The sequence below is a fragment of the Macrotis lagotis genome, chromosome 6, assembly GCF_037893015.1.
Source record: "Macrotis lagotis isolate mMagLag1 chromosome 6, bilby.v1.9.chrom.fasta, whole genome shotgun sequence".
NCBI lineage: Eukaryota > Metazoa > Chordata > Mammalia > Peramelemorphia > Peramelidae > Macrotis > Macrotis lagotis.
Genome location: NC_133663.1, coordinates 180,043,465 through 180,071,167, shown reverse-complemented (window position 1 = coordinate 180,071,167; position 27,703 = coordinate 180,043,465). Strand labels below are relative to the sequence as shown.

The 27,703-nt window shown below is 39.7% G+C and overlaps 1 protein-coding gene across 1 annotated transcript; it reads left to right on the top strand.

Moving 5' to 3' along the window:
* The first annotated feature begins 1,961 nt into the window (after window positions 1-1,961).
* IRS2 (insulin receptor substrate 2) lies at window positions 1,962-24,630 on the top strand. The gene is given in 3 exon segments (XM_074192023.1): window positions 1,962-2,215; window positions 2,217-6,177; window positions 18,565-24,630. Coding segments are annotated over 3 exon segments (4,317 nt in total). The 5' UTR covers window positions 1,962-2,044; the 3' UTR covers window positions 18,750-24,630.
* The last annotated feature ends 3,073 nt before the right edge of the window (window positions 24,631-27,703 follow it).

The following is a 27,703-nucleotide window of genomic DNA, read 5'->3' as shown; positions in this document are numbered from 1 at the left end:
CCACCCTCTGCCACACATCCGCCCTTCCCACCCCTCACCCCTACCTCCACCACCACCACCCCCCAAGCATATGTAAAGAAGAAAGGTCTGAAGCTGGTCTGGGAGAGAGATTTGTGGCTGATTAAAACCAGCCTAAGCTGGGGGGGGGGGGGGGGTTTCCATTGAGCTTTGCTTTCATCCCAAGACTCATTACTCTTTCCTCTCCGCATTCGGCTCCCCCCCCCCACACACACACACTCCCCCGTTTTTTACGCGGCACTTCACTCTAAGCGATGATTTTCAACACCCCCTCCCTCCCCGGCTTCTATCTTGGGGGCTACCCTCTTTTAACAATGAACATTCTTAGTCACCCCCACACACACTCTCCACCCCCCTTCTTTCCAGTAAAGGGAATGAAGCTGCAATTGAGCTTCATCTCACCGTGTGACTAATTTTGATGTTCGTAAACAAGCGCCAGCCAGGCCCTGTCCAGGGCCACCCTTTCCAGACAAGGGGAGAGAGAGAGAGAGAAAGTGTGTATTAAAAAAAAAAACACAACAAAAGTGAGGGCACCCCGACCTCTGAGACCTTCCACCCCAGATCCGTAAACAAACAGGAGCTGCGCCACACATTCTCCTTTCCACCACACGGCTAATAGGCGGCATAAACTTGTCACAAATATTAAAGAACGGCTTGCATTTCCGGAATTGGGGTCGAGGAGAGTGCCGAGAAAGAAGTCCGAATTCGTCCACACCTCCTTTCTTCCCAAAGGAAAAGATTCCATGGAGCCAGAGCCGCTGCGGATTTGGAGTGGGGGCGGGGGATAGGGTGTGCGATGCACTGGGGCTTATTCAGGGGGATGCCTCCCGCGCTCCCCCCTTCGCGATCTATTAGCTAGCTGTGTCTGCGCTTTGATCTCCAAAGAGCCCCCCCCACCTCCTCCCCATACATGCTTTACAGTATTTCCTTTACAGCGGAAGTGTGGGGATAATTTAATATATTCAATAGCAGGAGTGAAAGGTCCGTCTCGGCCCCCCCCACTTCCTCCCCCAGCTCCCCTTTTCCCCGCCTCTTCTCCTCTCTCCTTTTTCACGCCCTGGGTGGCATTTCCTTCGCGTGCATCCACAACAAGCCTCTGATTAATGAGGCACTAGAGCTGGCATTTCCCCCATACCCTGCGCCCCCCTTCCCAGTCCTTCCATCTCTTTACCGTGTGTGCGGGGAGGGGAGGGGAACTCAGAGCGGGGGAGGGGATAGGCGGGAAAAGAAACAGAAGGAGAAAGGAGAGAGAAGGAGGGAGGGAGGGAAAGGAGGGGTGCTGGAGGGCCCGCCTTCTCTCTCCTCCCTTTTCCCTCCTCCCGCCACCCTCTGGCTCCCCCCCCCCCCACTTCCTCTGCGTGGTGCTCAATTGGTGCTCGGGGCCGTCAGTCCCCGGGCGCTGCACCCAATGCGGGGTGCGTGTGGGGGAGGAGTGCGGCTCCCCGGCCCCCTCTTTCCCCCCCTCGCCCTGCGCCCGTGTGTGTGCCTGCGTAACGCAGAGTCACATGTTGTTTTGCTCTTTAGTTCAGTCACTCAGTGCGCGATGTGTTACTCACTGTTCAACTGGGACCCAGATCGGCAGGAGTCGCCGGCGGCGGCAGCGGAGCCTCCGAGCCCAGCTTGCCGGGGCAGCCCGGAGCGCCGAGAGCCGGCGGCGACCGCAGCAGCCCGGGCCGCGGGCACCCGCGCGGCCCCTTGATCCCGAGCGCCCCACAAGGCGGGAGGCGCCGCAGAGGGGAGAGCCTTGGGAAGTTGCGGGAGCTGGGGGCGGGCATCGCTGGGCCCGACCCCCGGGGGGAGCCGGCGGCAGAGGGGAGCCGGGTCTTCCGTCTGCGGATCCTTGGGTGGTTTGGGTTTTTTTTTTTTATTTTAGATCTTTCGGGGTGAAAAAAGAGCTTTCCCTTGAGCGAGTGGAGGGGAGCCGTCCCGGCCCGCAGCTCGCCCCCTGCCCACCTCAGCGCGCCCCCCCCCGCCCGTCGCCTTCGCGGCCGGCCCGGGGAGGCCGGGACTGCACCCTCCCGGGAGGATGGCCAGCCCGCCGCTCCCCGGGCTCCCGACCCCGGCCAGCCCCTCCGGCGGCGGCGGCGGCCCCAACCTCAACAACAACAACAACAACAACAACCACAGCGTGCGCAAGTGCGGCTACCTGAGGAAGCAGAAGCACGGGCACAAACGCTTCTTCGTGCTGCGGGGCCCGGGGGGGCGGCGGCGGCGGCGAGGAGGGCCCCGGGGGGCAGCCGCCCCTGCCCGCCAGGCTGGAGTACTACGAGAACGAGAAGAAGTGGAAGAACAAGTCGGGGGCCCCGAAGAGGGTGATCGCCCTGGACTCGTGCCTCAACATCAACAAGCGGGCGGACGCCAAGCACAAGTACCTCATCGCCCTCTACACCAGGGATGAGTACTTCGCCGTGGCCGCCGACAACGAGCAGGAGCAGGAGGGCTGGTACCGGGCGCTCACCGACCTGCTCAACGAGGGCAAAGCGGCCCAGGACGCGAGCTCGCGCTCCCCGCCGCCCGCCGCCGGCGGCGCCGCCTCCTGCAGCGCCTCCCTGCCCGGCCCCGGCGGCTCCTTCGGGCCCGAGGAGCTCCACTACGGGCTGATGGCCCCGGCCACGGCCGCCTACCGCGAGGTCTGGCAGGTGACCCTGAAGCCCAAGGGGCTGGGCCAGAGCAAGAACCTGACGGGCGTCTACCGCCTGTGCCTCTCGGCGCGCACCATCGGCTTCGTCAAGCTCAACTGCGAGGCGCCCTCCGTCACCCTGCAGCTGATGAACATCCGGCGCTGCGGCCACTCGGACAGCTTCTTCTTCATCGAGGTCGGGCGCTCGGCGGCCACGGGCCCCGGCGAGCTCTGGATGCAGGCGGACGACTCCGTGGTGGCCCAGAACATCCACGAGACCATCCTGGAGGCCATGAAGGCCCTGAAGGAGCTGTTCGAATTCCGGCCCCGCAGCAAGAGCCAGTCTTCGGGCTCCTCGTCCACGCACCCCATCAGCGTCCCGGGCACCCGGCGGCACCACCACCACCACCCGGTCAACCTGCCCCCCAGCCAGACGGGCCTTCTCCGCCGATCCCGGACCGACAGCTTGGCTGCCACGCCTCCAGCCGCAGGCGCCCCCCTCGCGACCCCCGGGGCCGGCAAGTGCAGCTCGTGCCGGGTGCGCACGGCCAGCGAGGGGGACGGCGGCGGGGGTGGCGGCGGCGGCGGCGGCGGCGGGGGGGTGGGCTGCAGGCCAGTTTCCGTGGCCGGCAGCCCCATGAGCCCCGGCCCGGTGAGGACCCCCCTGAGCAGGTCCCACACTCTGAGCAGCAGCTGCAGCGCCGCCGCGCGACCTAGCAAGATGATGCTGGCCCCCGCGGGGGGCCCCCTGCAACACAGCCGCTCCATGTCCATGCCCGTGTCCCACTCGCCCCCGGCTGCCACCAGCCCCGGCAGCCTCTCCTCCAGCAGCGGGCACGGTTCGGCCTCTTACTCCTTGCCTCCGGGACAGCATCAGCATCCACATCCACACCACCTCCACCACCACCAGGGTCAGCGGCCCTCTAGCGGCAGTGCTTCTGCTTCTGGCTCCCCCAGTGACCCAGGCTTCATGTCCTTGGACGAATATGGCTCCAGCCCCGGGGACCTGAGGGCCTTCTGCAGCAACCGAAGCAACACTCCTGAGTCCATAGCCGAGACCCCGCCGGCGAGAGACGGCAGCGGGACCGAGCTGTACGGATACATGACCATGGAAAGGCCCCTGAGCCTGTGTGGCCGAACCTACCGAAGGGTGTCGGGGGAGGGGGCCCCGGACTTGGATAAAGGTCACAGAAAGCGGACTTACTCTCTGACCACACCTGCTCGCCAACGTGCAGTGCCCCAAGTGTCCTCTGCCTCTCTAGATGAATATACTCTGATGCGGGCCAGCTTTGCGGGCAGTTCAGGCCGCCTTTACCCAGCTTCATCTCCCAAAGTGACCTACAATCCCTACCCGGAGGACTATGGGGACATTGAGATCGGCTCCCATCGGAGCTCCAGCAGTAACCTCGGAACGGACGATGGCTACATGCCCATGACTCCTGGAGTGGCCCCACTGGTAGGGGGCAGCGTTGGAAGCTGCAGAAGCGATGACTACATGCCCATGAGTCCCACCAGTGTCTCCGCTCCCAAACAAATACTACAGCCGCGGATGGCGGCCGCCTCCCTCGCCGCAGGTGCAGCCTCCCAGGCAGCCTCATCAGCAACAAGTGGTAGAGGTTCGCCACTGAACGGCAGCAGCTACAAGACCAGTTCTCCGGCCGAAAGCTCTCCCGAGGACAGTGGCTACATGCGGATGTGGTGTGGTTCCAAGCTCTCGGTGGAAAGCTCCGAGGGCAAGCTACTGCCCAATGGGGATTACCTCAACATGTCCCCCAGTGATGCCGGAGCTTCTCTCACCCCACCTGACTTCTTCTATGACTCAGTTCCATTGCCTAGTGGTGGGGAACCACCCAAGGGAGTCCCAGGTTGCTGTTACAGCTCACTGCCCCGTTCCTACAAAACTCCCTGCCCTCGGAATGGGGATAGTGACCAGTACGTATTCATGAATTCTCCAGTGGGGAGGAGGATTGTGGAGGAGGAACAAGAGCAGCCAAGGCTGCAGCCACTGCCCACCCCAACTACCCCCTGCACCCAGCCCACCAGGCCCTTTGTGTCCAATTCGGGCAGCCACTCCCAACCTCACCACCTAGTGCCTTCACCAGTTAGGCAGAGTGGCGGCAGCAGCAGTGGCAATAACAACAGGCCAGAGAGTTTCCTCATTCAGCGTTGCAGAGCGGTCAGGCCAACTCGTCTTTCCCTAGAGGGGCTTAGGACCCTCCCCAGCATGCATGAGTACCCACTTCCACCTGAACCTAAAAGCCCAGGTGAGTACATCAATATTGATTTTAACGAATCTGGAGCCCACCTTTCACCACCACCCCCTCCCCTGCTGACTTCAGCAGCCTCTTCATCGTCACTACTCTCAGCTAGCAGCCCCGCCTCTTCAATGGGTTCGGGTACCCCTGGCACCAGCGGTGACAGCCGGAGGCGCTCTCCCCTCTCTGACTATATGAACCTTGGTTTTGGCTCACCCAAGTCACCCAAATCTGGCACTGAGGGTGGTGGCTCTGTGGGCTCCTTGGATGCCTTGATGTCCCCTGAGGCTTCCTCACCCTGCCCACCACTGCCAACACCACCTGCCTCCTCCTCTACTTCCTCCTCACAGCAGCAGCAACTACCACCTCCACCACCACCAGGAGAGCTGTACCGCCTGCCTCCAGCTTCTACCTGCCACCCAGCCCCTGTTTCTGCCTCCTCCCCATCTTGTCCCCCTGAGACAGGGGATAGTGGTGACTACACCGAGATGGCCTTCGGCATAGCTGCCACTCCACCACAGCCCATCGCAGCACCTCCGAAGCCAGAAAGTGCCCGGGTGACCAGCCCTACGTCTGGGGTGAAGCGGCTGAGTTTGATGGAGCAGGTATCTGGGGTAGAGGCCTTCCTGCTGGCCAGCCCACCCCCAGACCCACACCGGGGTGCCAAGGTCATCCGCGCCGACCCACAGGGTGGCCGCCGACGCCACAGCTCAGAAACCTTCTCCTCGACCACTACTGTGACTCCTGTGTCCCCATCCTTCGCACACAATCCTAAGCGCCACAACTCAGCTTCTGTGGAAAATGTCTCTCTCAGGAAAAGTGGCGAAGGGCCCAGTGGCAGTGGTGGTGGTGAGAGTCTTGGAGGAGGTGAAGAAGAGCCATCTACATCTCCTCACCTTAGGCAACCTTCGCTCCCTCTGCCACCTCAGCCCCAGCAGCCAAGGTGGGCACAAAACCAACCTGGAGTGTTAGTTGGTTGTCCTGGAAGCAGTGGCTCTCCTATGTGTCGGGAGACATCAGCAGGCTTCCAGAATGGTCTCAACTATATTGCCATTGATGTTAGAGATGAAGCTGGCCTATTGTTACAGCAGCAGCAGCAGCAGCAGTCTGGAGACAAGGGCACCTGGACCCGGACCCGTGGCCTCAGTGGGCTCATCAATGGAGGAAATGGCAGCAACACAGGTGGTTGTGTGGGACCAGGTTCTGGACCCTTGCCCACAGCCAACACCTATGCTAGCATTGACTTTATGTCCCATCACCTGAAGGAGGCTACAGCTGTGAAAGGTGAGACCATCTTTGCTTTGTAATTGGGTATAAAGTGAGGGAAATGTTTTAAGTCAGGCATGAGGAGCCTATACTTCTACACTCTTTCTCCTCTATATTGATCTACATAGCAGAAGCCCTGAATTGTTTGATTTTGTTTTATTCTGGACTCCTGTAAGGCCCTCCCAAGAATCAGGAAGGTGAAGGAGGCTTCAAAGCAGGGATACTTTTATTTTTCCATCCAGGTCATTTCTTCCCCCCCCCTCCCCGCCCCCCCCCACACACTCCTCCACACGGGTTGAGAGACCCATTTTGTTAACACTGTGAACCTTTCTTTGAGTCAAACCTAAGAGAGACAACTTTAATCCGCACTGTTTATCTTTTTATTTTTTAGAACATTATTGGGAAGGTGTAAATAACTTGCTTAACTTTCCTCCTTGTTTTCACCTTTCCCCTAGATTGCAGTTCTCTAGACTAGATACATGTTAATGTCTTAAAATGTTACTTACAAGGGTTTTTTTTGTTTGTTTTTTTCCTTTTTTGAAAATAAAGTGCAGAGATAATTCCTTACCAACCATTCCCTTGGGTGACAGGGTAAATAATTAATTAACCTATCAAATAATTGTTAATTTAATAAAACTTTTATATAAAAACTTTACACTAGTTAAATTGTTTTTATCTGTTGTGGAGGAACTTTAGAGAATCTGCAAGAATCAAAGAATGTGAAACAAAAACATGAGTTTTGTCGGTAATAGTTGTATAAGTGTTCTTCATTGTTCTGGGAATTTTCTTCAAAGGCCTGTGAATAGTGATGTGTAACTGCAGCTGGCAGCTCATTCTAAATATGAAGGCATGGTAATTGGCTTGTATGCTGGAGTAGAGCTGAAATACACAAAGCTGGAAGACAAAAAGAAAAAAATTCAAATGTTGGAGATTTGAGGGTTTTCTTTTTTTAATTCCTAGCTGTTCCCTTGCTGAGGTGCTAACATTTTAAAGGCTTCTTTTAGGCTTAGGCCCACAAGGAAGCTTGAACAAGATCAGATGAATATTATAATTATGAGGTTTGTTTTGTTTTTTGAGTAAACAACTAGGAAGCTTTGCAGTTCGATGATTAAGCTGGCATGAGGTGTACATTTCTCTCCCCCCCCCCCAACGAATACACATCTTAAAAGTCTAAATCTAGTACACATTTTGTATTACAAGAGTGGCATTTTAGGAGATTTAGTTGTAATCTTCCTCTCCACCCCTCCCACCCCCACCCCCATTGAGTCTTCTAGAGGAAAAGCTATTTCCTCCTTTGGAACTAAGACCAAAAGGTGAGTGACACAATAATGACTTTTGGAGACCAATGAAACTCAAATAAAGTTGATTTGTTAGACTTTTTCCTATAAATATTGTCCCTCCACTGAAGGTTATTTTGTATCAAACAAATATTCTAGGTACTTCTGTAAACTTTTGAAGGAAGTAAAAGGTTTAGCTGAAAATTTGCCTAGATTATATCAGTAGCCTAAGAAAAGAAAAGTTCGAGTATTTCTTAGTAGGCATATTTGACATAGTACACTGTAAAAGAAAAAAATTTTGTCCAAACCTGATTGAAGTAAAAAAACCAAAACCAAAACACACACAAATTGAGGACCTGCTAGCTTTTACTGTTTCCGGCCTGACCCTGAAGGGGAGGAGCAGGGTAATAAAAACCTGGACTGGATTCAGGTGAGGCCCTGGCTATTGGCTTCTGCCTCCTATTTACTGGAAGTAGTAAGGTTGGAGTCTTTTTATATAGGGCTTCAGAGCTTTCTAATGAAATAAATTAAATTCTGAAACATGATTCATGTGTGATACAGTTCTCTCTTAGCGTTAATAAAAGTGGTAAACAGTCTTGATACTGTGTTTGGGGACCAACCTTAGTCTATTTGGGATAAAGCTCTCTCTCTCTCTCTCTCTCTCTCTCTCTCTCATCATGATAGATTTATTGTTTTAAAGTGAAAATGCTATATTTTTCTGTCCTTCCTCGAAACTCAACATAGAAAGATAGTTATTCTAACTGGCAAGTTTTCTACTTCAGTATCTGTCTATGAGTCTATTGAATACACCCTATTTGGAAGTAGGTTAGCTGATTTCAAGGTAAATAAAAAAGGAGGCTTTATATTAAATGAATCTATAGTGAACTAATTTGTAACAGGGAATAATAGATTAGAAAAGTAACGTAATCCATCAATAGTACTTTATTGAGCCAGACCATTACCATTTATAAATTCACAAAATAATCCTCTGTATTGATTGCTGAAATGTGTTTCTGGTGCTTTTACATAAAAAAGATGATCATAACAGAAAAAAATGTCTTCTAAGAGTGTGACTTATAGAAATGTAGTTGTAGGGTTAGGGGAAAATAGAATTGCTCTTTTACAGTGAACTAAGGGGAAGGAAGTACCTCCTCAATCATAACTGATTTTACCCTTAATTTTTGAAAGAATTTAATATTTATGCAAAACAACAATACTGGGTATGGAAAAAACTATGGATTGAAAAAAACAGCTTAGTTGTATCCTGTTTACTGTTTGCATAAGTGGTAGCAATAAGGGTGTGTATCATTGTTTGCTTTCATTTGTATGGACTTTTACTAGATCACCAAAGTTCACTGAAAAAAAGGTTTAGGCAGGCAGTTTTTTTTAAGTGGTATAAATGAAAATAAAATAAAAACAAACATACTGTAATTGTTTTAAACAAGAGTAGAGCTTTTGTGAATGTGTGCAGGAACACTTGTTTTCATTCTCTTGTCCATCTGGATTTTTATTGAATCAAAAATTTCTTACTTTCTGTTTTAAAAAAAAAAAAACCTGATTTGTATAAGCTTGACAACCCAGTACAGCAAAATTTGTACCATAGCTTATATTAACTTTCAAGAAAAATTCATATTTTAGCTTTCCCCCCCTATTCTTAGGGGGATTCTCATTCAAAGATTTATTTGGTTATTTTTAAAACAATTTTGATGAGAAATACTGGTTAAATTAATATCTGATGTTCCTTCTCAGATGAATTTGTTAAAATTTATTTGAAAAAGAATATATCATATGATAATTTTAAAACCAATGGTTGAATAACTTTGGTATGAAAGAAATGCTTGCAGGGGAACAATAAAGGCACTACTTTATTTACATTTAAGAGGAAGTTGTACTTACTGAAATATCAAAGCACTTGAACACTTTCAGAAGTATAATGAGCTTAGCTGACAAATCAAATAACCTTTCATTTTTTTCCCCTTGGTTTAGTTGGCTAGCTCTTGTCATAACAAGATAATACTGGTATAGAGTTCCTATCCCATTCCCAGGAGTAGACAAGTAAGGTGCTAATGAAAACACATGCACCCTTTCTTGAATGAAAGTCACATGACTGGTTCTGTTTCCTTTATTGAAAGGGAAGCCTTTACAAAAATAGTACTTCATAGTAGGCACATAATCTGTTCCATAGAACACTGAATTGGTATCAGGAAGCCAGGTTTCTAGTTCCTGCTTTGTTACTGAATCACTGTGTGACCTTAGGGAAGCTACTTAATCCCTTTATTTCTCAGTTTCTCCATCTGAAAAATAGGGATAATAACTTCCCTTCTCTTAACTTATTTCCCAAGCACAGTTGTGAGGATGAAGAAGATAAATAAATGATCTCGGGGCACTTTCAAGTTCTTCCAAAGAAACGTGGGACATCAATCCAAGAGTGCTGTGATTATTTCTAATTATTTAAACACACACACACACACACACACAAATATACAACCTATCAAGAAATCACAAATATACAAAATATTTGTACATTTTTTCAAAATGAGCACATAATTTCACAGACTAAAAATAATTTTAAATTTGTGAAATGGTGTGCTCTTTTAAAAATGAACCAGTGATTAGCCTACTATGCTTGTATATGTATGTATGTATATGTGTGTATACACACCTGTCTATATCTATCTATCTATATATATATATATACATATATAAATTGCTACTCTTGAGTTTTTCAAATAGAGGAGATAATATATGTGTGACAAAGTCATTCATTAAAAAATAGGTATTCTATTTTTTAAGGCATAAAACCTTCTGCTATTAGTGTTTACTTAATTGTTTTTTAACTCAAATATTTATTTAAAGATAACATTAAAATTAATGCATTAGTGTTCTAAATTACACTTCAAAATAGATCATTAAGCAACTTTTCCTACTCTTGGAGCTATCTAAAGACTTATTTTTTTTATTTCAACTACCCTTTATAATCACTTCTTATATAAAGAGGGACTTTCCAGATGAGTATGAATGTTAAATCCTACATTGTTTTAGTAGTGACAGTGTGTGTTTAGGAAAAAATTTACATTTGCTTTACTAATGGCAGCCCAAGCTGTTATTATGAAATACATTAGTACAGCAATAACTAATTCCTCAGACTTTCCATTGCCTCCATCATTCTTTGTTCACTTTGGTATTTCATTCTTTTGGGTTGATTAAATGAGACTGGTCCCTCTGTGCACCGTGTTTTGACTTGTAATGTTGTGCCCTCTGGTTTTGCAACAATGTAGGGATATATCTATGTTTCAGCATTACCATCTATCCAAATTCTGTTTTAATTGAAAATTGAGTCTTTAAAAATATTTTTATTAACATTAATCCAGACTTTTGTTGTTGTTTTTTAAGAAAAAAACTAAAACAAGGTCACAGTTTTCCAGCCATACCAAAGCATAATGGTTTTTCTGTTAAAATACCCACTAATGCATTTTCCACAGAAACATAGTTCCAAGAATTAGTTAACTTTTAGTATCAGATTTGGCAACTAAAGGGAGTTTTCGCCTTTTTTTTTTTGTAGCACAGAATCAAGTGTTCCAGTTTCACCTTAAACTTAAGGGAAAATGTAACTTTAGTCCTTTATCTACATTACCAAGTACAGTTTGGAGGGAAAAAAAATCATTCAGAGTAAAATAAGCTTTTGTGGGCCCACCTTCCTAGGTAAATTCTCCAGTTAGGTCATACACAGTCCTCAAACCAAGTTCTCTGCAGAATTTCAGTAGACAAGACTAGAAATAATGTGTTCTTCAGATTAAATTAATATAAAGTATTTGAAGTTGAAAGTGCCATGAATTTTGTAAATTGACATCTTCCAATGCAAAATTTATCTTAAAATATAAAAGACATACAGCAGTTTTTTGGGGGAAACCCCCTAAACATTATCCATTTTGAATTTTAATTTACAATCATTAAAAACAAAACTAATGTCATCTAAACTGCAAAATGGGAGAAGGTGTGCTGGACATCAATGTTCCTTTTATCCTTTGTCTTTTAAGTTGTATTTAATTTAAATGTCCATTTGAAGATTGTCATGATAACTCTGAACCACTTAAGAAAAATTATTGTAGACAAAGTTGAAGGGTGGGTTTGTTCTAAAGTGAAGCAACAGAGTCATTGCTCAAGGCAGAGGAAACGGTCAGGTTGATGGTTGCTTCTGATTACTCGATTTCTTTCAAGATTACTACAGAGTAACATTGACTTGGCTCTAAGAAAAATGCATATAGGAATGTATGTTTAAACAGAAATAAGATTTGGAGCATATTTTATGTGCTAGTCTTTCCCTCCCACTATCCAGAAGGGAAAACAATGTTAGATAGTCAGAGCTTGCCATACTTATTAACTTAGAGAATTACATTACATTAGAATGCTACAGGAAAATGAGGCAGAAACTAGTATGATGTGTGCTCACCCACTTCATGTTCAATTTGGTTATTATGATTTCTTTTTAAATTTACTTGAAAAAAATGTTATTTTGTATAATTCACGTATTTGGTGGGGGTTCCTTGCTGGAGTTTCTTTTATAAATTATAAATTCAAAGTGATAACTTGATCAAAGACATAGATAAAAATGTTTGAACAAATTAGCATAAATTATTTCCTAAATTTGAGATTTTTAAGGATAAATAACCTGTCATGATCAGTTATTTCATTGACATATCTCAAAACTTGTGCAAATAATTATATTTCAAGTTTTATTGCATAATCCTAAAGTTTGTGGGAAAAAATGTTCTCTCTTATAATTCATCAAATAAACTCTTCATATCCATCTATAAATATGCCCCCAAATGGCAGCAGTTTAAAAAAAATCCAAAGACTTCTTTGCAGTTTTCAAAGCCCATCCCATGTGCATTGATAGTCTTATAGTAATACACTTAACAACCCAAGCATCTGAGTAAACATGGCAGGTATTATTCTATCTGTTTTATAGATGTGCAGACTCTCCTTTCATTCAGGGAGACTAGTAGTATAAAGCTAGGACTAGAATCTCAGCCTTAGTCTCCAAACTTTTAGTCCATTTCTTTTCTGAGGTTCATGCTTTCCTATAGTTTATATCTATTTTAGAGGGTTCATAGTGTATTCTGACATCTACATTGCAGTTTTCTTGAGGTTTGTGTGGATGTGTTTGTAACATTGGCCATTTATGCTTGTGTGTGAAAATAAAAACTCAGGGGAGAAAGGCAAGAAAGTTTCTAAAACCTTTGGAAGATTTTCAGTAGAATAGTCAGTTTGAAGAACTTACTTCGTGATTCTAAGATTTCATCAAGGCATGTAATTTTAGACATGGAAAGAAAGTCATGTCATATAGTCAGTGCCATTTTATAGAGTAGGAAACTGAGCTCCAGAGATTATGTGACTTTCCCAAGTTCATGGCAGGAAAATTTGTACATGTTAGAGAGAGTTCATTGCACTCTCTTACAATGACTATTAGTTTCTTGATTTCTTTCAGTGTAGACTGGGGCAAGGAAGGCATTTGTGGAAGTTCTGTTAAGACCCCTGTCCACCAGGATTAATTGCTTCTTGGGAGGGATAGGAGGTACCTTCTTTGGGAGCTTGAATCATTTAATTTAATGCAGAGGAGTCAAGTGAGGGGCCAGTTTTTTTTGCCCAGAGAGTATCTGGCTAATTTTGATAGTGTTAACATAACAAATATGATGTGGAGATTTATCAAGCATCTAAGTAATTTACTCAATGTAGAAAGTCAATTATTAGATATAATTCATTTCTAAGTATAGACTAGATCTAGGTAGACATAGCTTAGGTTGCAAATATAGTAACTAATAAGCTCTGTTTAATGTTCAGCTGGATTTTTTGTTTGGAGTTTTTCTTGTTCTTCAAGGCTATTTCATTATTTAAAAAATGAAATATTTTATACCTTTTTATGTCTAATTCTTCTTACAGTTTCCTAAGACATGAGTCATTTAATTCATTCAGTGATTGGTTATTTGAAAATTAACCAATTTAAAATGTGCTTGATGATGAATTAATAGCCTATCAGTTTTTTTAAACTACCTTATTTATTTGCAGGTTGATGATTCTACCAACAATGTCATTATTCTTAAGAAAATAAATGAAATCCAAACTCTCATAATAATAGAAATTATGGTGATAATATTCCTTTTAGATATGCATGCTTTCTTCAGTGCATAAATACCCAAATGAGTGAATAAAAATTCACATTTATCTATCAAGAAAAGTATCTAGAAGTCTCCTATATGGACTGTGGTTATTATAGATGACTCAGTGTTTTGTTTACATTAGCTGTCAGTCTCTTCAGCATCCTAGAAGAGAATACTTCCTTCCTAGCAGATGGCAGCCCCAGGGCCATGCACCTGCCATTACAAGCAATACACACTAGTAATCTATCCCAGCATCACTGTTGACAACAGGCTAATGATTGGAGACTGTCTGCCTCACAGGGTAAACAAAATAGGGGGAAATTTTTTCCTCCTTAGTTAAAAGTGATTAAGGTATTGATAAAACGTTTCCTTTCCTCAATAAAAGGAAATATCTCCCAGTAGTGGATTTGTTATTTACTTCTTTAGGTAAATAAAAGCAAACTAAAGGTAATAAAGATGCACTTGTAAATGCACATTCACCCAAGTCTCTTACTATATAACACTTAATTTATTGATAATCTTGCTATAACCTCAGTAAGGAGCTTATGGAGTTATGTATGCTGCCCAGTGTGTGATATAGGGTCATTCTGAAAGAGGGACTTCTATTTCATCATCACAAATTCCCTGTTCAGTTGTTAAAGAATCCTTCAGTAAACCTAGCTCTGAGTTACACTACCATCTGTTACTGCCATGCCAAGGGACCAGCTTATATTAATGTGGGACTCCCAGGCTTTTATTTCTTTCAAGTTTTCAAAAGGCACTGATATATTGGAGGTGAGGGGAGATGCAGAGTGGTGGGAGAAGAGGTCTTTGAAATAAACCAGGATGTTCTTGCTAAATTTAAAAAACTATCCAAAGATTACCAAGAGTTTTTAAAGTTTTTAAGCAGGATTAGGTGACATAAAGATTAAATGTTGCATTGAGCAAGTTGTTTTTATTTAAAGGAATTAGAAATGGAGACACTAGGACTTTAATCTGTTTCCCTAGTCACAAAGTCATTGATACCAGATTTAGCAGAAATTCCCTAGAAAAGCAGTCCCTAATAGTAAATTGCCCATACCACAGGCCCCTAGGCATTTTTGATAGTAGTATCAGCATTACTAATTAAGTATTATCTAGTAAATGTTCAGTGTGGTACTTATATCTTGTTTTTGTCTTTTTAAAATTCTTCTAGAGGTGACCTAAGGCAAATGAAAAGTATATTGATTATATATCAGGAAGCTATTTCAGTAGTAATCTTAAAAATTGGGTCAATCAAAAATTGTGTACTTAAATTAGTACTTGTATTGACCTTCTAGAGAGACTTAAAATAAATAAATGATTTTATTTAAAACTTACTTAGGTATGTTTTCAGTGGAAAAGTAATTTTGCCAAAATGGAAAGTAGTTTATTTTTTTCCCTCTTTTCTCTGGAAGGTGGGTTTTAGGGATTGTAAAGGTAGTGGATAGAGGTATATTTTTATAGTCTATGAAAGTGTTTGACAAGTTAATATTGTCTGCTAATAAATTTGAGAAAACCAAAGAGGAGCAATGAGTAATTTTCTATTTATTGTAAACAAATAGAAGCTGTCACTTTGCTATTTGAACTCTAAAAAAATCCAATGTTGTCCTTTTTCAAATCAAAAGACTTAAAGACTTTTCACAATTTCTGCAAATTTTACAAATTTGTAAAAAGCAGGACTTTTTGGGGGGGTTAACTTCTGTGTTGCTTTGAAACCCAGGGACATTTCAAAGTCCCAGTAATATCAAAAGATTGTAATACTGATGTTAAAAGGACTAATGCTTAGTCTCACCTTCAGCCTTATTTCTGAAATACTTTGTATTAAGCAGTTCAGTCTGTCAAAGTTAAATAGAATAATTTTTTCATCTTCCTATCTTTTATTTTTAATTAATACATTTGTTAACATTTTAAAAATTTTGAATTCTAAATTCTTTCCCCTATTTTATGCTCTCGCCCACCTAGAAGTCTAGGTGGTACAGATTATATATGTGAAGTCTTGGCAGTATATATTTCCATATTAGTCATGTTTCAGAAAACTAAGCAAAATCAAAATAGTAAAAAGCAAGAAAAGAATTAAAGGAAAAAAGCAGGCTTCCACAGCATTCAAAGTTCATAAGTTCTCTCTCAGGAGTTTGATTGCGTTTTTCACCTTGGGTACTTTAGAATTGTCTTTGAGCACTGTCTTAATAAGAGTTGCTAAGTTTTTCACAGTTTATAGTTGCAACAATATTGCTCCTACTGTGTACAGTGTTATTCTATTTGGCCTACTTTGTATCAATTTGTAGATGTCTTTCAAAATTTTTCAGAAACCAGCCTGCTTGTCATTGTTTACAGCACAATAGTATACATTCACAATCCACAACTTGTTAAGTCATTCATCAATTGTAAGACATACTCTCAATTTCTGATCTTTTCCCACTGTAAAAGCTGGTATAAATATTTTTGTACATATTGGTCCTTTTTCTTTTTCTTTGATTAAAGACATGTTTTTACTATTGCAGAGTCAAAGGGCATGCACAAGTTTTATAACACTTTGGATATAGTTCCAAACTGTTTTCCAGAATAATTGTGCCAGTTAACAACTCTACCAGCAATGCATTAATGTACCTATTTTTCCATATTCCTTTCATCATTTATTAATTTTTCTTTCATGTTAGCCAATATGATAAATGTGAGATAATAAGTTAATTATTTTATTTTTCAGATCCCTAATAGTGATTTAGAGTATTTTTCATGTGAATGTTGACCGATTAGATTTTTTTTTTCATGAAAACTGCCTTTTCATATTCTTTGATCATTTGTCAACTGGGAAATGACTCTTATTTTTATGAATTTGGTTTAGTACCCTATCTATTTGTGAAATGAAGTTTTTATCAGAAAAACCTCCTGTAAATTTCTCTCCCCCACTCCAGTTTCCTGCTTTCCTTGCAATTGTGGCTGCATTGGTTTTGTTTGTTCAAAAGTCTTTTTATGTAATCAGCATTATCTCTTTTTTATTTCCAGTGATCTTCTCTGGATCATTTGCTCATAAACATCATATTATTCACAAAAATGACAGATATATTTCCCATGCTCCCTTTATTTATGTTTTACTTCGTAGAATCGTATTTATTAAAGATAACATAATGCTATGGAAGGAACCCAGAGGGAAAAAAACTGAGACTTGGGATTGAGTTTTGATTTTAACATTGACTAAACATTGTGGCTGTGGGCCACCATTTAGCTTCTCTGAGCCTAAGTTTCTTAATGTATAAAATAGGGCATATTTGTATTCCCTACTTTACAGGACTGTTGTGGAGAAAATAAATTAAAATGATATGTTTTATTATTAACATTATTATTAATTTATTATTATTAACAATATTAGTAATAGTAATAGGAAACACATAAAATATATAACTTTCCTAGACCAAGATGTGCCTTTTTGCCATGTTCCTTACTTTATCCCACTCATGAAAGACCTATAAAACTTGGAGAACCCAGTGAGGATTCACCTCCATTATTCCATTCATATTCAATATAAGGATTTTTATGTTTGCAGATATTGTAAACCTTAGACCTTCAATAAATGTGAGACCCAGTTCATATTAACCTGTTATTTAGTCAGCTGTATTGTTCTTTCTGATACTTCACACACACAAACACACGCATACATTTATTTTTCAGAGCTGATAAGGGAATCCTTCAAAGTATTGTAAATGTACATGCAAGTAGGATCCTGGTCTCTGAGTGATAATAATTATTATGCCTAAGTATAGATAGGAAAAAATAACCTTTTACCATATTGTAGCAATGTCATACCAGCTATGATGTTTCCTGTTCAACTCTCCCTGAACCCATTTGAGGTTTCCTTGGCAAAGATACTGGAGTGATTTGCCATTTCCTTCTATAGTTCATTTTACAGATGAAGACACTGAAGCAAATAGGGATAAATGACTTGCCTAGGATCATACAGCTAGTGTCTTGAATGAAGGAAGATGGGTTTCCTAACTTCCAAGTCCTTTACTCTATCCATTACACAGCACTTAGCTACAAACCAATTATAAGGAATGTCTTGTTTTCTCTCTTGTGGTTTATTTTTCAGAATTCAGTATCCTATTTGGAAAACATTCATAAAATCACAACCCTGAATTAATGCTGATTCTAAGTAGTAATCAGCCTCCTATGATATCCTATGATATATAAAAGATTTATTTTTCTAGCATGAAAATGCTGAGCTATGAAATCTTTATATTCTTTTAGCAAATATACATGTTTATCTATATGTACATGTACGTTTGTACATATGTAAACATCCAAAATCCCACTTCGCAGTCTGATTTCCATGACAGTACTTCTATGTAGTCATGTAGTTTCTTAGACAAATAAAGCAACAAAGAATTTCAGGAGATCAGATTAAACCTCCTCTTATGGGGAAACTGAGGTCAGAAGAAGGTACATCATTTTTCCACACTAGTCACTTTATTCTATTCTCTTGGCTTCTTGCTCCCACCTATTTTCACTTTAGTACTCTGAGTTCTTCTCTCAGATTTATACCTCATCCTTTACCTTTGCCTATTTTTCTAAAAAGCCCTTGTGGGAGGGGTGTGTGTGTGTGTGTGTGTGTGTGTGTGTGTGTGTGTTTTAATAAGTATTAGGAACTTTATCTCATTCATTTTTTAGCAGTCATGAGGTTTGAAATCCTTCTCTTTTTCCTTTATAACTGAATTTAGAATATCCATGTGGTCTTCTAGTTTCAAACTCAGTACTTTAAAATGCTTACATAATCCTAAAATAACTCTTCTAGTAGTTAGATGATTTTTGTTGTTGTTTAGTCATTTCAGTCCTGTTCAATCACCCTTGTCACTGCTTTACTAGCTTCCTAGTCAGATGATAGGGTTGTGTTTTGTAATCTAGGCACTTGAAAAACATTAGTGATGGTAGTATTGGGCTTTTTTTTTTTTAAAGCATTTGTACCATCCTTTTTACAGACATCTGTGAAATATCCAGGAAAGCCTCCTTTCCTTCATGTGCAAAGGAGGCTAGGCACCCACCATCAGTCCCTACTGCTTATAGTGCTTCCTTCATTGGAAAATCACTGCCATTCAGCCCAATTCCTTCAACTACTGTGACAGTAGTTGGAGAAGGGAAATCTGATTTGACCGGGCAACCCTGAATCATGAACCCATAGGGGAATCAGCTACAGGTGAGTTTCCTGTCGTTCTTGCCTTTTTTTCTTTTACAACCATCTATTACTATGCCTTACAAAAGTAACGACAGGAACTTCACTTAAAGGCTGCTTTGATAGAGGTAGTGGTACTTGAGAGGGTTTGGGAAGGGCAGGAAAAAAATAAATAGAACCTCAAAAAGCTTCAAATTTTGTAGCTGTAAAGGGCCTTAAGAACATTCACCAGATGAGGAATCTGAATCATAGTCCAAGTCTAGTCCAAGACTAGACTTAATTTGTGGTGGAGTCAGAATAAGACTCTTCATCTCCTGATTCAGATCAACCATACCTGAGCATCAGGACTATAAACAGTACCATAACATACTGCCTTCCAGTCTCAACATTCAGAACTTATCTTTCACCCAGGAAGTAAAAAAGACCTCTGAACCAAAATGGGCAATAGTTCTCATAAAGACCATGCACTTAGGGTGTCCATTTAACAAATTTGGTTATTTATAGATGACAAACATTGAAGGAGGTTGTTAGGATGTAACACTTTGACAATTGTGAAAACTTGGGAATGATACGTTTTTGAAAAAAGAAAATACTATAAAAGTTTAGCAATCTGAGGATATTTAACATAATTCAAAAGCCTTTCAGTGCACTGCTGTATTAGAATGTAGTGCAGTGAATAATTTTTATAGTCTTGACTGTCCCTGAAATAGGTAGATTATGGTAGGTGTATACTACTAGGAAGACAAGTAAATGTAAAACAGATTTTTGAAAAAAAATCCCTTCAAAAATGTTTTAAAAAATGTAGATGTGGGGTGGCTAGGTGGCACAGTGGATAAAGCACCAGTCCTGGAGTCAGGAGTACCTGGGTTCAAATCTGGGCTCAGACATTTAATAATTTCCTAGCTGTGTGGCCTTGGGCAAGCCACTTAACCCCATTTGCTTTGCAAAAACCTAAAAAAAATGTAGATGCTCTTTTAAACATTCATTTTGTCATCAGTCACAGGCAAACAATATAAGTGTTGACACTTTCAAAGGAATAAGCCTTAGGTGTCTGAAGTTCAGATACGTGGAATATTTCATTCTACGAGAATGCCAATTAAAGAAACATTACTTTAAACACATTTTTTTTCATTTTTCAGTTAAGTTTTAAGAGGGCAATTAAGTGAGGTGTATGGATACATGTACAGTTTTTTTTTAAAAGTCCTCTAACTCATTCCTGTATTAATTTAATACAGTATGCCTCTAGGTGAAAAAGTAAATTGCGTCTACTACAATTAGATTAATGATTCAGAGATAGAGGAACAGGGAGGAAATTAGCATGATAAATTTTATTTTAAAATTTTATTTTTAGGATTCCTTTGTATTGCATATGTGTAACTGGTTATTTAACTTTAAAAATTACAATTGAAATTTTTTTTCACAGTCTCTTTATCAAAGCATGTATCCATCAATTTTATTTTAAAGTCAAAATAAAATCAGATAATTTAATTTGCATATTATTAAAATGACCTTATATCTTGAATATCATTGTTCCCAACATTTTTAAAGGCGTTTAAAAATATTAAAAATACTTCATTTGAAAGAAGTTTGCTTTCTTTGAGATATTTTTCAAAGTTCAGAAAACACAGGTTTAGTGATGAATTTGTGGAAGAGAGAAACCCGAACTTGTCTATGAGTTTTCCACTCCTAAGACTTCCATTTAATGGGAGAATATATTTAAAGTGTAATAAAATACATTGATCTACTATATCAAAAATAGGCTTTTTCACAGAAAAGCATGGTAGCTCTGGAGAAATCTAAAATCCTTAGAAACTGTTATATTGGATGACCATGGCTTTTCTCCTTCCTTCATTCTCTTCATGGTGGTCTGTGTGATATTTCAGAACACACAGTGAGGTAAATGTCAACTCTTGCATTTCTTTTTAAAATATTTTATATACAGTTTAAAAAATCTTGAGAGGAAGCATGAAGTTAGTATATAGAAAATTGGCCCTGAAACCAGGAAGACCTGAGTTCAATTTCTGCTCCTGCAAGCAAATATCTTAATTCTAGTTTAGTCCCTCAACTTTCCAATTCTCTTAGAAACTTTTTAAAACAGTAAGTTTCAGAGAAAGTATTGACCTATATTGGAAGAACTTTCTTCATTGAGCACTCTTCTTAGCCAGTGAAATTGCTTTCCTTAAAAAAAAAAACCTTGATTGCCCTTCAGTATAATGAAGAAAAGGTAAAGTAATAGTTGGAAGTTGTGAATCCTTTAATGAAATACCATCCAAAATACTCCATTGAATTATGAACTTTATTTAGGTAGATATCCTTTCAATTATATTTTATTTGCACTATAGTGTTGTCTTCTGGGTTTAATGTATGAGATTACCTGAAATTTGAAACTGTCTTAAATTCTTTGGATGCCCATTTATTTACAGTATATTCTTTGATAAACTGTCTTATATTGCATTATCCTTTAGAATATATTTCCTGCTGTATATGCTATATTTTAAGAATTTTTTAAACTAAAAATAATGAAGTAAAGGTTTTAATCTTTGACTCACTTCATTAATTTGAGAACCAAAATAGTAATGATATTTTACAGATTTGCAAGAGATAGATGTTAGGGAGTTGCCATTTGATTTCATTGATATAGGGAACTCCCTGGATAAGGGAAACACCCTCCTCCAGTGCAGGTCAACTTTTCTCTGTAATTTATAGTCTAAAAGAGTTGTCTGGAATACTGAGAAGTGATGTGATCTATCCACAAAGCTGGCTTTTTTATCCATTGTCATGCTGACTCTCAGTATTTGTAAAATAATTTAAAATTTGGAAATTGTTTTGGCATTCTTTATTTTACTAGATTTTCAGGACCATTATTCTGCCTTAACTGAACTACCTATCCAATGAGGAACAGAAATGTTCAATTGACTTGCCAAAGGACACAAACCTATAAAAATAGCAGTAAGGTTTTTAACTGAGTTTTCTATCTTGGTCTCTTTCTGTTACTGCCTCACAGCTATACTGTCCTGACTCCATTAAATAGATTGAGTCAGCTAGTCTCTTATCCCATACAGAAACAGTGTGATATCCTGAATACAAGGATGGAGATGGAGTTAGTCACATCTCAAGTGAAAATCTTTCCTTTGATGTTCCATACACAAACAAGTCTTAGGTTTATCATCTATGAAATAGAGATAATAATGTCTTTATCTACCTCAAATGAGGTAATATAAATCACATACCTAGTAGGATTTAAAACACTTATAGGGGCTAACTGGATTATTTGTGTCTGATTTGTAGTGGAATCTTTGGAATTCTTATTGGTCTGATCAGCCATAGGTGGAGTCTTTTGAACCTGGACCCCAATGTAAAGATGTCATTTTGGTCTTCTTTAACCATAAAAAGCAACAATTAAGTGTCAAATTGCTGTAATGCCAAAACTTCCATAGATTGTTGTACTAATGGCAATAAAATTTAAAACTAGTAATAGAAAAATTGTGGAAAATTAATAACTACAATAGAGCATGATGCTTCCCCCCCCTTTGGCTTATTAGGGACTATATGGAAATAGTATGGTATAGTGGGGGATAAAAAAGCAAAAACTGAACTTAGAGGAAGAGGACCTGAGTTCAAATACTGACTCTACTACCTCTGTGACCTTTAGCAGGGTATTTAAATTCATGGGCCTTCATAAAAATGAGAGCAGTAAAGTAAGAAATTCTTAGGGTTCCTTTCAGCTCTGAATGCTTTGACCTTTCATGTAATTAGATTAACTTGATAAACTTTTCATAATTATTTGTATTTCAGTTTATTTTTTAAAAACTTATAAATACTTTTATCAACTCTTTTAAGATTCAGTCTTAGTTCTACATGTCAAGTTTTCCTAAAATAAGAATATGACCTGGGACAGCTAAGTGACACAGTGGATAGAGCACCAGCCCTGGAGTCAAGAGAACCTCAGTTCAAATCTAGGCTCGTATTTAATAATTACCTTAAGCTGTGTGATCTTGGGCAAGCCACTTAGTCCCATTGCGTTAAAACCAACCCCCCCCCAAAACAAACAAAAAAAACCCAATAAATGAATAAATAAATAAAAAAAACACAAAAAAATATGAGCCTCATTAATCATTGATATATAAGGATCCCCCATAAAGAAGATAGTAATACTTTCCAAGTTGAAAATTAAAACACATGATCTGTCAAAGAACATTCTGATTGCAATTATGTTCAAATAGATTTCTTCCTTTAAATTTGTTCTCTCCTTTACTATTGCACTATGTGGTTGCTATGCCTATAAAATGTTATTCTTCATCAATCAGAAGTGAAGAAAGAGGAGGATAACACTTTTCTTTAATTCTTTGTTACTTCATCATTAAATATTCCTTCTCAGACATTATTGTTATTTTTTCTTATGAGTCAGAAATATCAAATTAAAATTTTTACTGTCATGTGTTCTAGAAAGAAGCATTATATTTCCAGATTATTTTGACAGCATCTATATTCATAAGGTAAATCACAGAAGATATCTTTAAAGAGAGTAATGAAAGTAGAAAACAGCAGATGAAAGGAAGCAGCTGTTTTTGCATTGTTGGGAATGTAAACAAAGAGAGGGTTGTGACAAGCAGTAGTGCATTTGGTGAACCCTGGTGACCTTTGCAGCAATTATGAAGAAAGCATGGGAGATTCCTGCTCAAACTCTCAGTGGATGATACACAAAGCCTGATTTTTATGGAAAAATTCATTAACAGATATTCATAAATCATTTTATTGTCTTAGCCTTCTATTTGTTGAATGGCTTATGTTTTGATAAAGTTAGTATTTTTTATTACACATTCCATTTCTTTGTTAATTTTTAGGGTCTCTTTGTCATGTCTTATGTTTTCATCGCAGAAATTCACTTATTTTTAGTTGAATTGAAAATTAGAAATACTTCTCAGGAAATAGGAATCTCATACAATTATATTTTTTAACATATCTACTTGTTATCGTTTCCAGTCTCAGCTCTGCTAATAACTTTTCAGGTCTTCTTGGGTAACTTGATTTTCAGTTTTCTTTTCTGCAAAATAAGTGAGTTGACACAGATGAACTTTTAAGGCTTCTTCTGGCCCCAGTATTTTGTGATTCTGTCAAGATAGAGAAATTGTCAAGTAATCATATATACATACATATATATATATATATGCATGTAAATGTAGGATATATATGTCTAACATATATAGATAGATAAGCATTTATATTCTAAACTCATTTCATTGGAATAGTGAACTCTTAATTAAGAAATTCCTTTTACAGATGCAGATTGTTAACGTTTTTTGCAACTTAAAGTCTTAGAGAGTTGTCTGGGGACACTGAGAGCTTAAAAGACAAAGTTAAGGTTATGCAACATGTCAGAAACAGAACTTGAGTCAAATATTTTCTTTACTCCAATGCCAATTCTCTATCCACTATTTCACACTGCTTTTAAGTATTCCATATAAAGTCATATAAAATGAAAATCACAAAATGCAGTTAACCTAAAGCATCAAATTATATTTGGGTGTTCGTTTGTTTTTTTGGGGGGGGAATAGCATCTCCCATCTTTGAGTGGTTGGGCTGCAGGAAATAATAAAATATAAAAATAATAAAAGTAGAAAATCTAGTCTATTCCATTGTCAAAATGTTATAGACAAGGAAGGGATTCTCTAGAAAGGGCCTTAGAAGGGGCAGCTAGGTGGTACAGTGGATAGAGCACTGGCCCTGGAGTCAAGAGCACCTGAGTTCAAATGCGGCCTCAAACACTTAATAATTACCTAGCTGTGTGGCCTTGGGCAAGCCACTTAACCCCACTGCCTGGCCAAAAAAAAAAAACAAAAAACCTAGAAAGGGCCTTAGAAGATATCTAATCCAATTTTCTCTATTAGTCATCTATTGATATAATACTCAATTTTTATTTTAAATAGCTAGTAAATCAGTTTAAGGCATTGTTGCATGTGCAGAAAATGTTGACAGCACCATATTGCTATGAAAAATTCTTATATTTGAGAATGCATGTATTTGCTTATATTCTTTATCCTCAGTTTCAGTGAGTAGATGCTTTGGATGATGATTTTTGTACTGTAGTCATTTGGGGAACTTTTATGTTTATGTAGGTAAGATTTTTATTTATAATCTTTCTGTCATTTGAGGGTTTATTGAGGAAATGTCACCAGAAATGCTTATAATCATGTGTCATAAATGGCATCATTACCTTCCAGTCAGGAAGAAATAAAACAGATGTGTCAGTAACTGAACTTTTCTTTTTTTCTGGAATTTGTGTTCTTAGACTTGAAATTGGATGTTCAATACATTGTATCTGAAGAAGAGTTCAGGCCAACTGGTCTTCAGAAGATTGTTTCTCTTTCTTAAATCAAATCAACAAGTCACCTGGAGATTAAAATAAATATTTTGAGGATTGGGAGTCAAATGTGATGAAATCTTCATAGAAATTCTTTTTGTTTACCTCATTTACAAGCCCTTTAAAATGTCATTGGATTAGAAGTGATTCTGTTCAAATTTCTGATTAATTAACATCTCATTTATCTTCAACTTAATCTTTGGGAAAGAAAAATACAATATGGTATATAGGAAACAGTTCTGGGTTTGTAGTCAGAGAAGGTTATTTTGAAATATTGCTCTGCCATTTTCCATTTGTTGGACAAATTAGTTCACCTTCCTCAGTTTACTTATCTGTCAAATGAAGGCAGTTAGCCTAGAACTTAAGAACATTCTAACTTTTAAAACTAGGATCCTCTATTCCCGAGATATGATTGAACAAATACCTACGTCCTGAAGTCCATATTTTTAAATAAATAAATGGATATGGAAGGCAGAATATATATATATATATATATATGTATATACACACACACACACACACACACATATATATTATGTCTATGCACACACACACATACATATATGTGTGCATTTGAGAAGAAATGTTGCTTGCCGAGCTTTGAGGACCTGAAGGCACTGTAGTGATTCCTAGAGACAATAGAAATGTCTGGTTTGCAATCATATGGGCAATCCATATGCCCTATCACCAAATTAAAACCCTCTTTTCCATACACAACACTCAAGCTTCCTCCTTTGATGGCTTCTCTTGAGATTCAATTTAACAAACATTGGACAGGAATGCTTGGATTTACGGCATTCATCATGGTTGTGGGTCTTGTATTTATCCCCAGCATGGAAGACCTAGCTTTCTGGTCCCTCTTATGTAAATTAACTGTATAATGATAGTTTGTTACTTGGTATTTGGTCTTTTTCAGTAGTGAAATCTAAATAATGGATGATTTGAATGTAAATCATTTTTCTTAGGCTGAAGGACTTACTTGTAAATCTATCATTTGGTGCATAATTTTATCAGCTAGAGAAACCCAAATTGCTATTGCTGCATGTCCCTGACTAGACTGGTATCTAGTTAGTTTATGATGTATTGTCCTTGCTCAGTACATGTGAAATTAAAAAGGATTTTGGCATTCTCTAGTTGTGCAGCTGCCTATCCTATTGGCTGTACCTTCTTTCTGTGTGTTTGCCTGCCATTCACAGTGCATTGAGAAAGCAACTGTCAAGTCCTGAGTCCTTTGCAATATTTTGAAGAACTTTAAGCTTTTCAAGGCCTAGTTCTTGGAAAAACAGTTCCAATTCTATTTGGTTTCTACAAATGTGTTTGTCTTTCTTGAAGGGTTATTTGTTTAAATGGTTTTAAGTATCAAAATACTAAGTATTAGTACTTTCAGTTGTTTGCTGGATGAAGTGTCCTTATAAAGCATTTTCATTGCAATATAAGTGATGTTTTTCACAAATATAATTTTGGGTGAGAAAAAGTAGTAAAAATATATACAGATATTGAACTAAGAGCATGACTTCATTATTAGCAGGAAGACAAGAGTAGTAATAGTGATTATAATATTTCATTGTTTTTTTTCTGTCAATATATTTAGTTCCAAGAAGTTTTTTTGATGTTTTAAAAATTGATGACAGTTATGGAGGAACTTTAAAAATAATCTGATCTAATCCCTTCATTTTACAGTTGAAGTCATTGAGATGAAGGGAATTTTCCCAGTATTCCACAGAAGTGACAGAGCTCAGGTTAAAATGAGGTCCCCTAATTCCAAATTTAGTACTTTTTCTACCATACTATACACAAATCATATAGCATGTTCTCTCTCTCTCTCTCTCTCTCTCTCTCTCTCTCTCACTCTCTCTCTCTCTCTCTCTCTCTCTCTCTCTCTCTCTCTCACACACACACACACACACACTCACTTCTCAAAATGGGCCACTTGGCAATTTCTATTTACATTCTTTTACTATCTTTGAAAATGCAAAACTTAGTTTACTTGTTTGTATAGCAGGTCTAATGCATTTAAAATTACTTGTGTACCATATAGTTAAAATGGTTGCTAAATGTACATAGGCCATCAAATAGTTGCTTAATTTATTTAGCACAACTTGTATACTGTATTAGAAGAAGTAAAATGAAATGTCTATTAGACAGAGGTGGATTCTTTCAAATGCTTCCTGGCTTCATTAATGATTTTATGACTAGCTTCCTCATTTTCGGTTGGCTCAGTAATAGGATAGCTTGGTTTTTAGGGGATAGTATTGCATTTCTAAAGTAAGCAAGCTTGCTGTTGATTTTCAAAGGGAGTATCAGTTAGTCTCCAGGTGTAACACACAGATGGAAATTTATTGTGTTATTGTGACAAAACTGCCCTTCTCTTTACCTCACTCTTCTCTTTAACAAAATAAAGGTTGCTATGTATACACCTTGGAGCCACACCATCATAGGTAGACTGTTAAAAGGAATCTTTCCCGGCTGAATTTTCAACTAGCTGGAATGAATAGCCAACTTGACAATTTTTCTTGAGAGAATGTGTGTGTGTGTGTGTGTGTCTGTCTTTCTGTCTGTCTGTCTTTCTGTCTGACTACTAGTATGG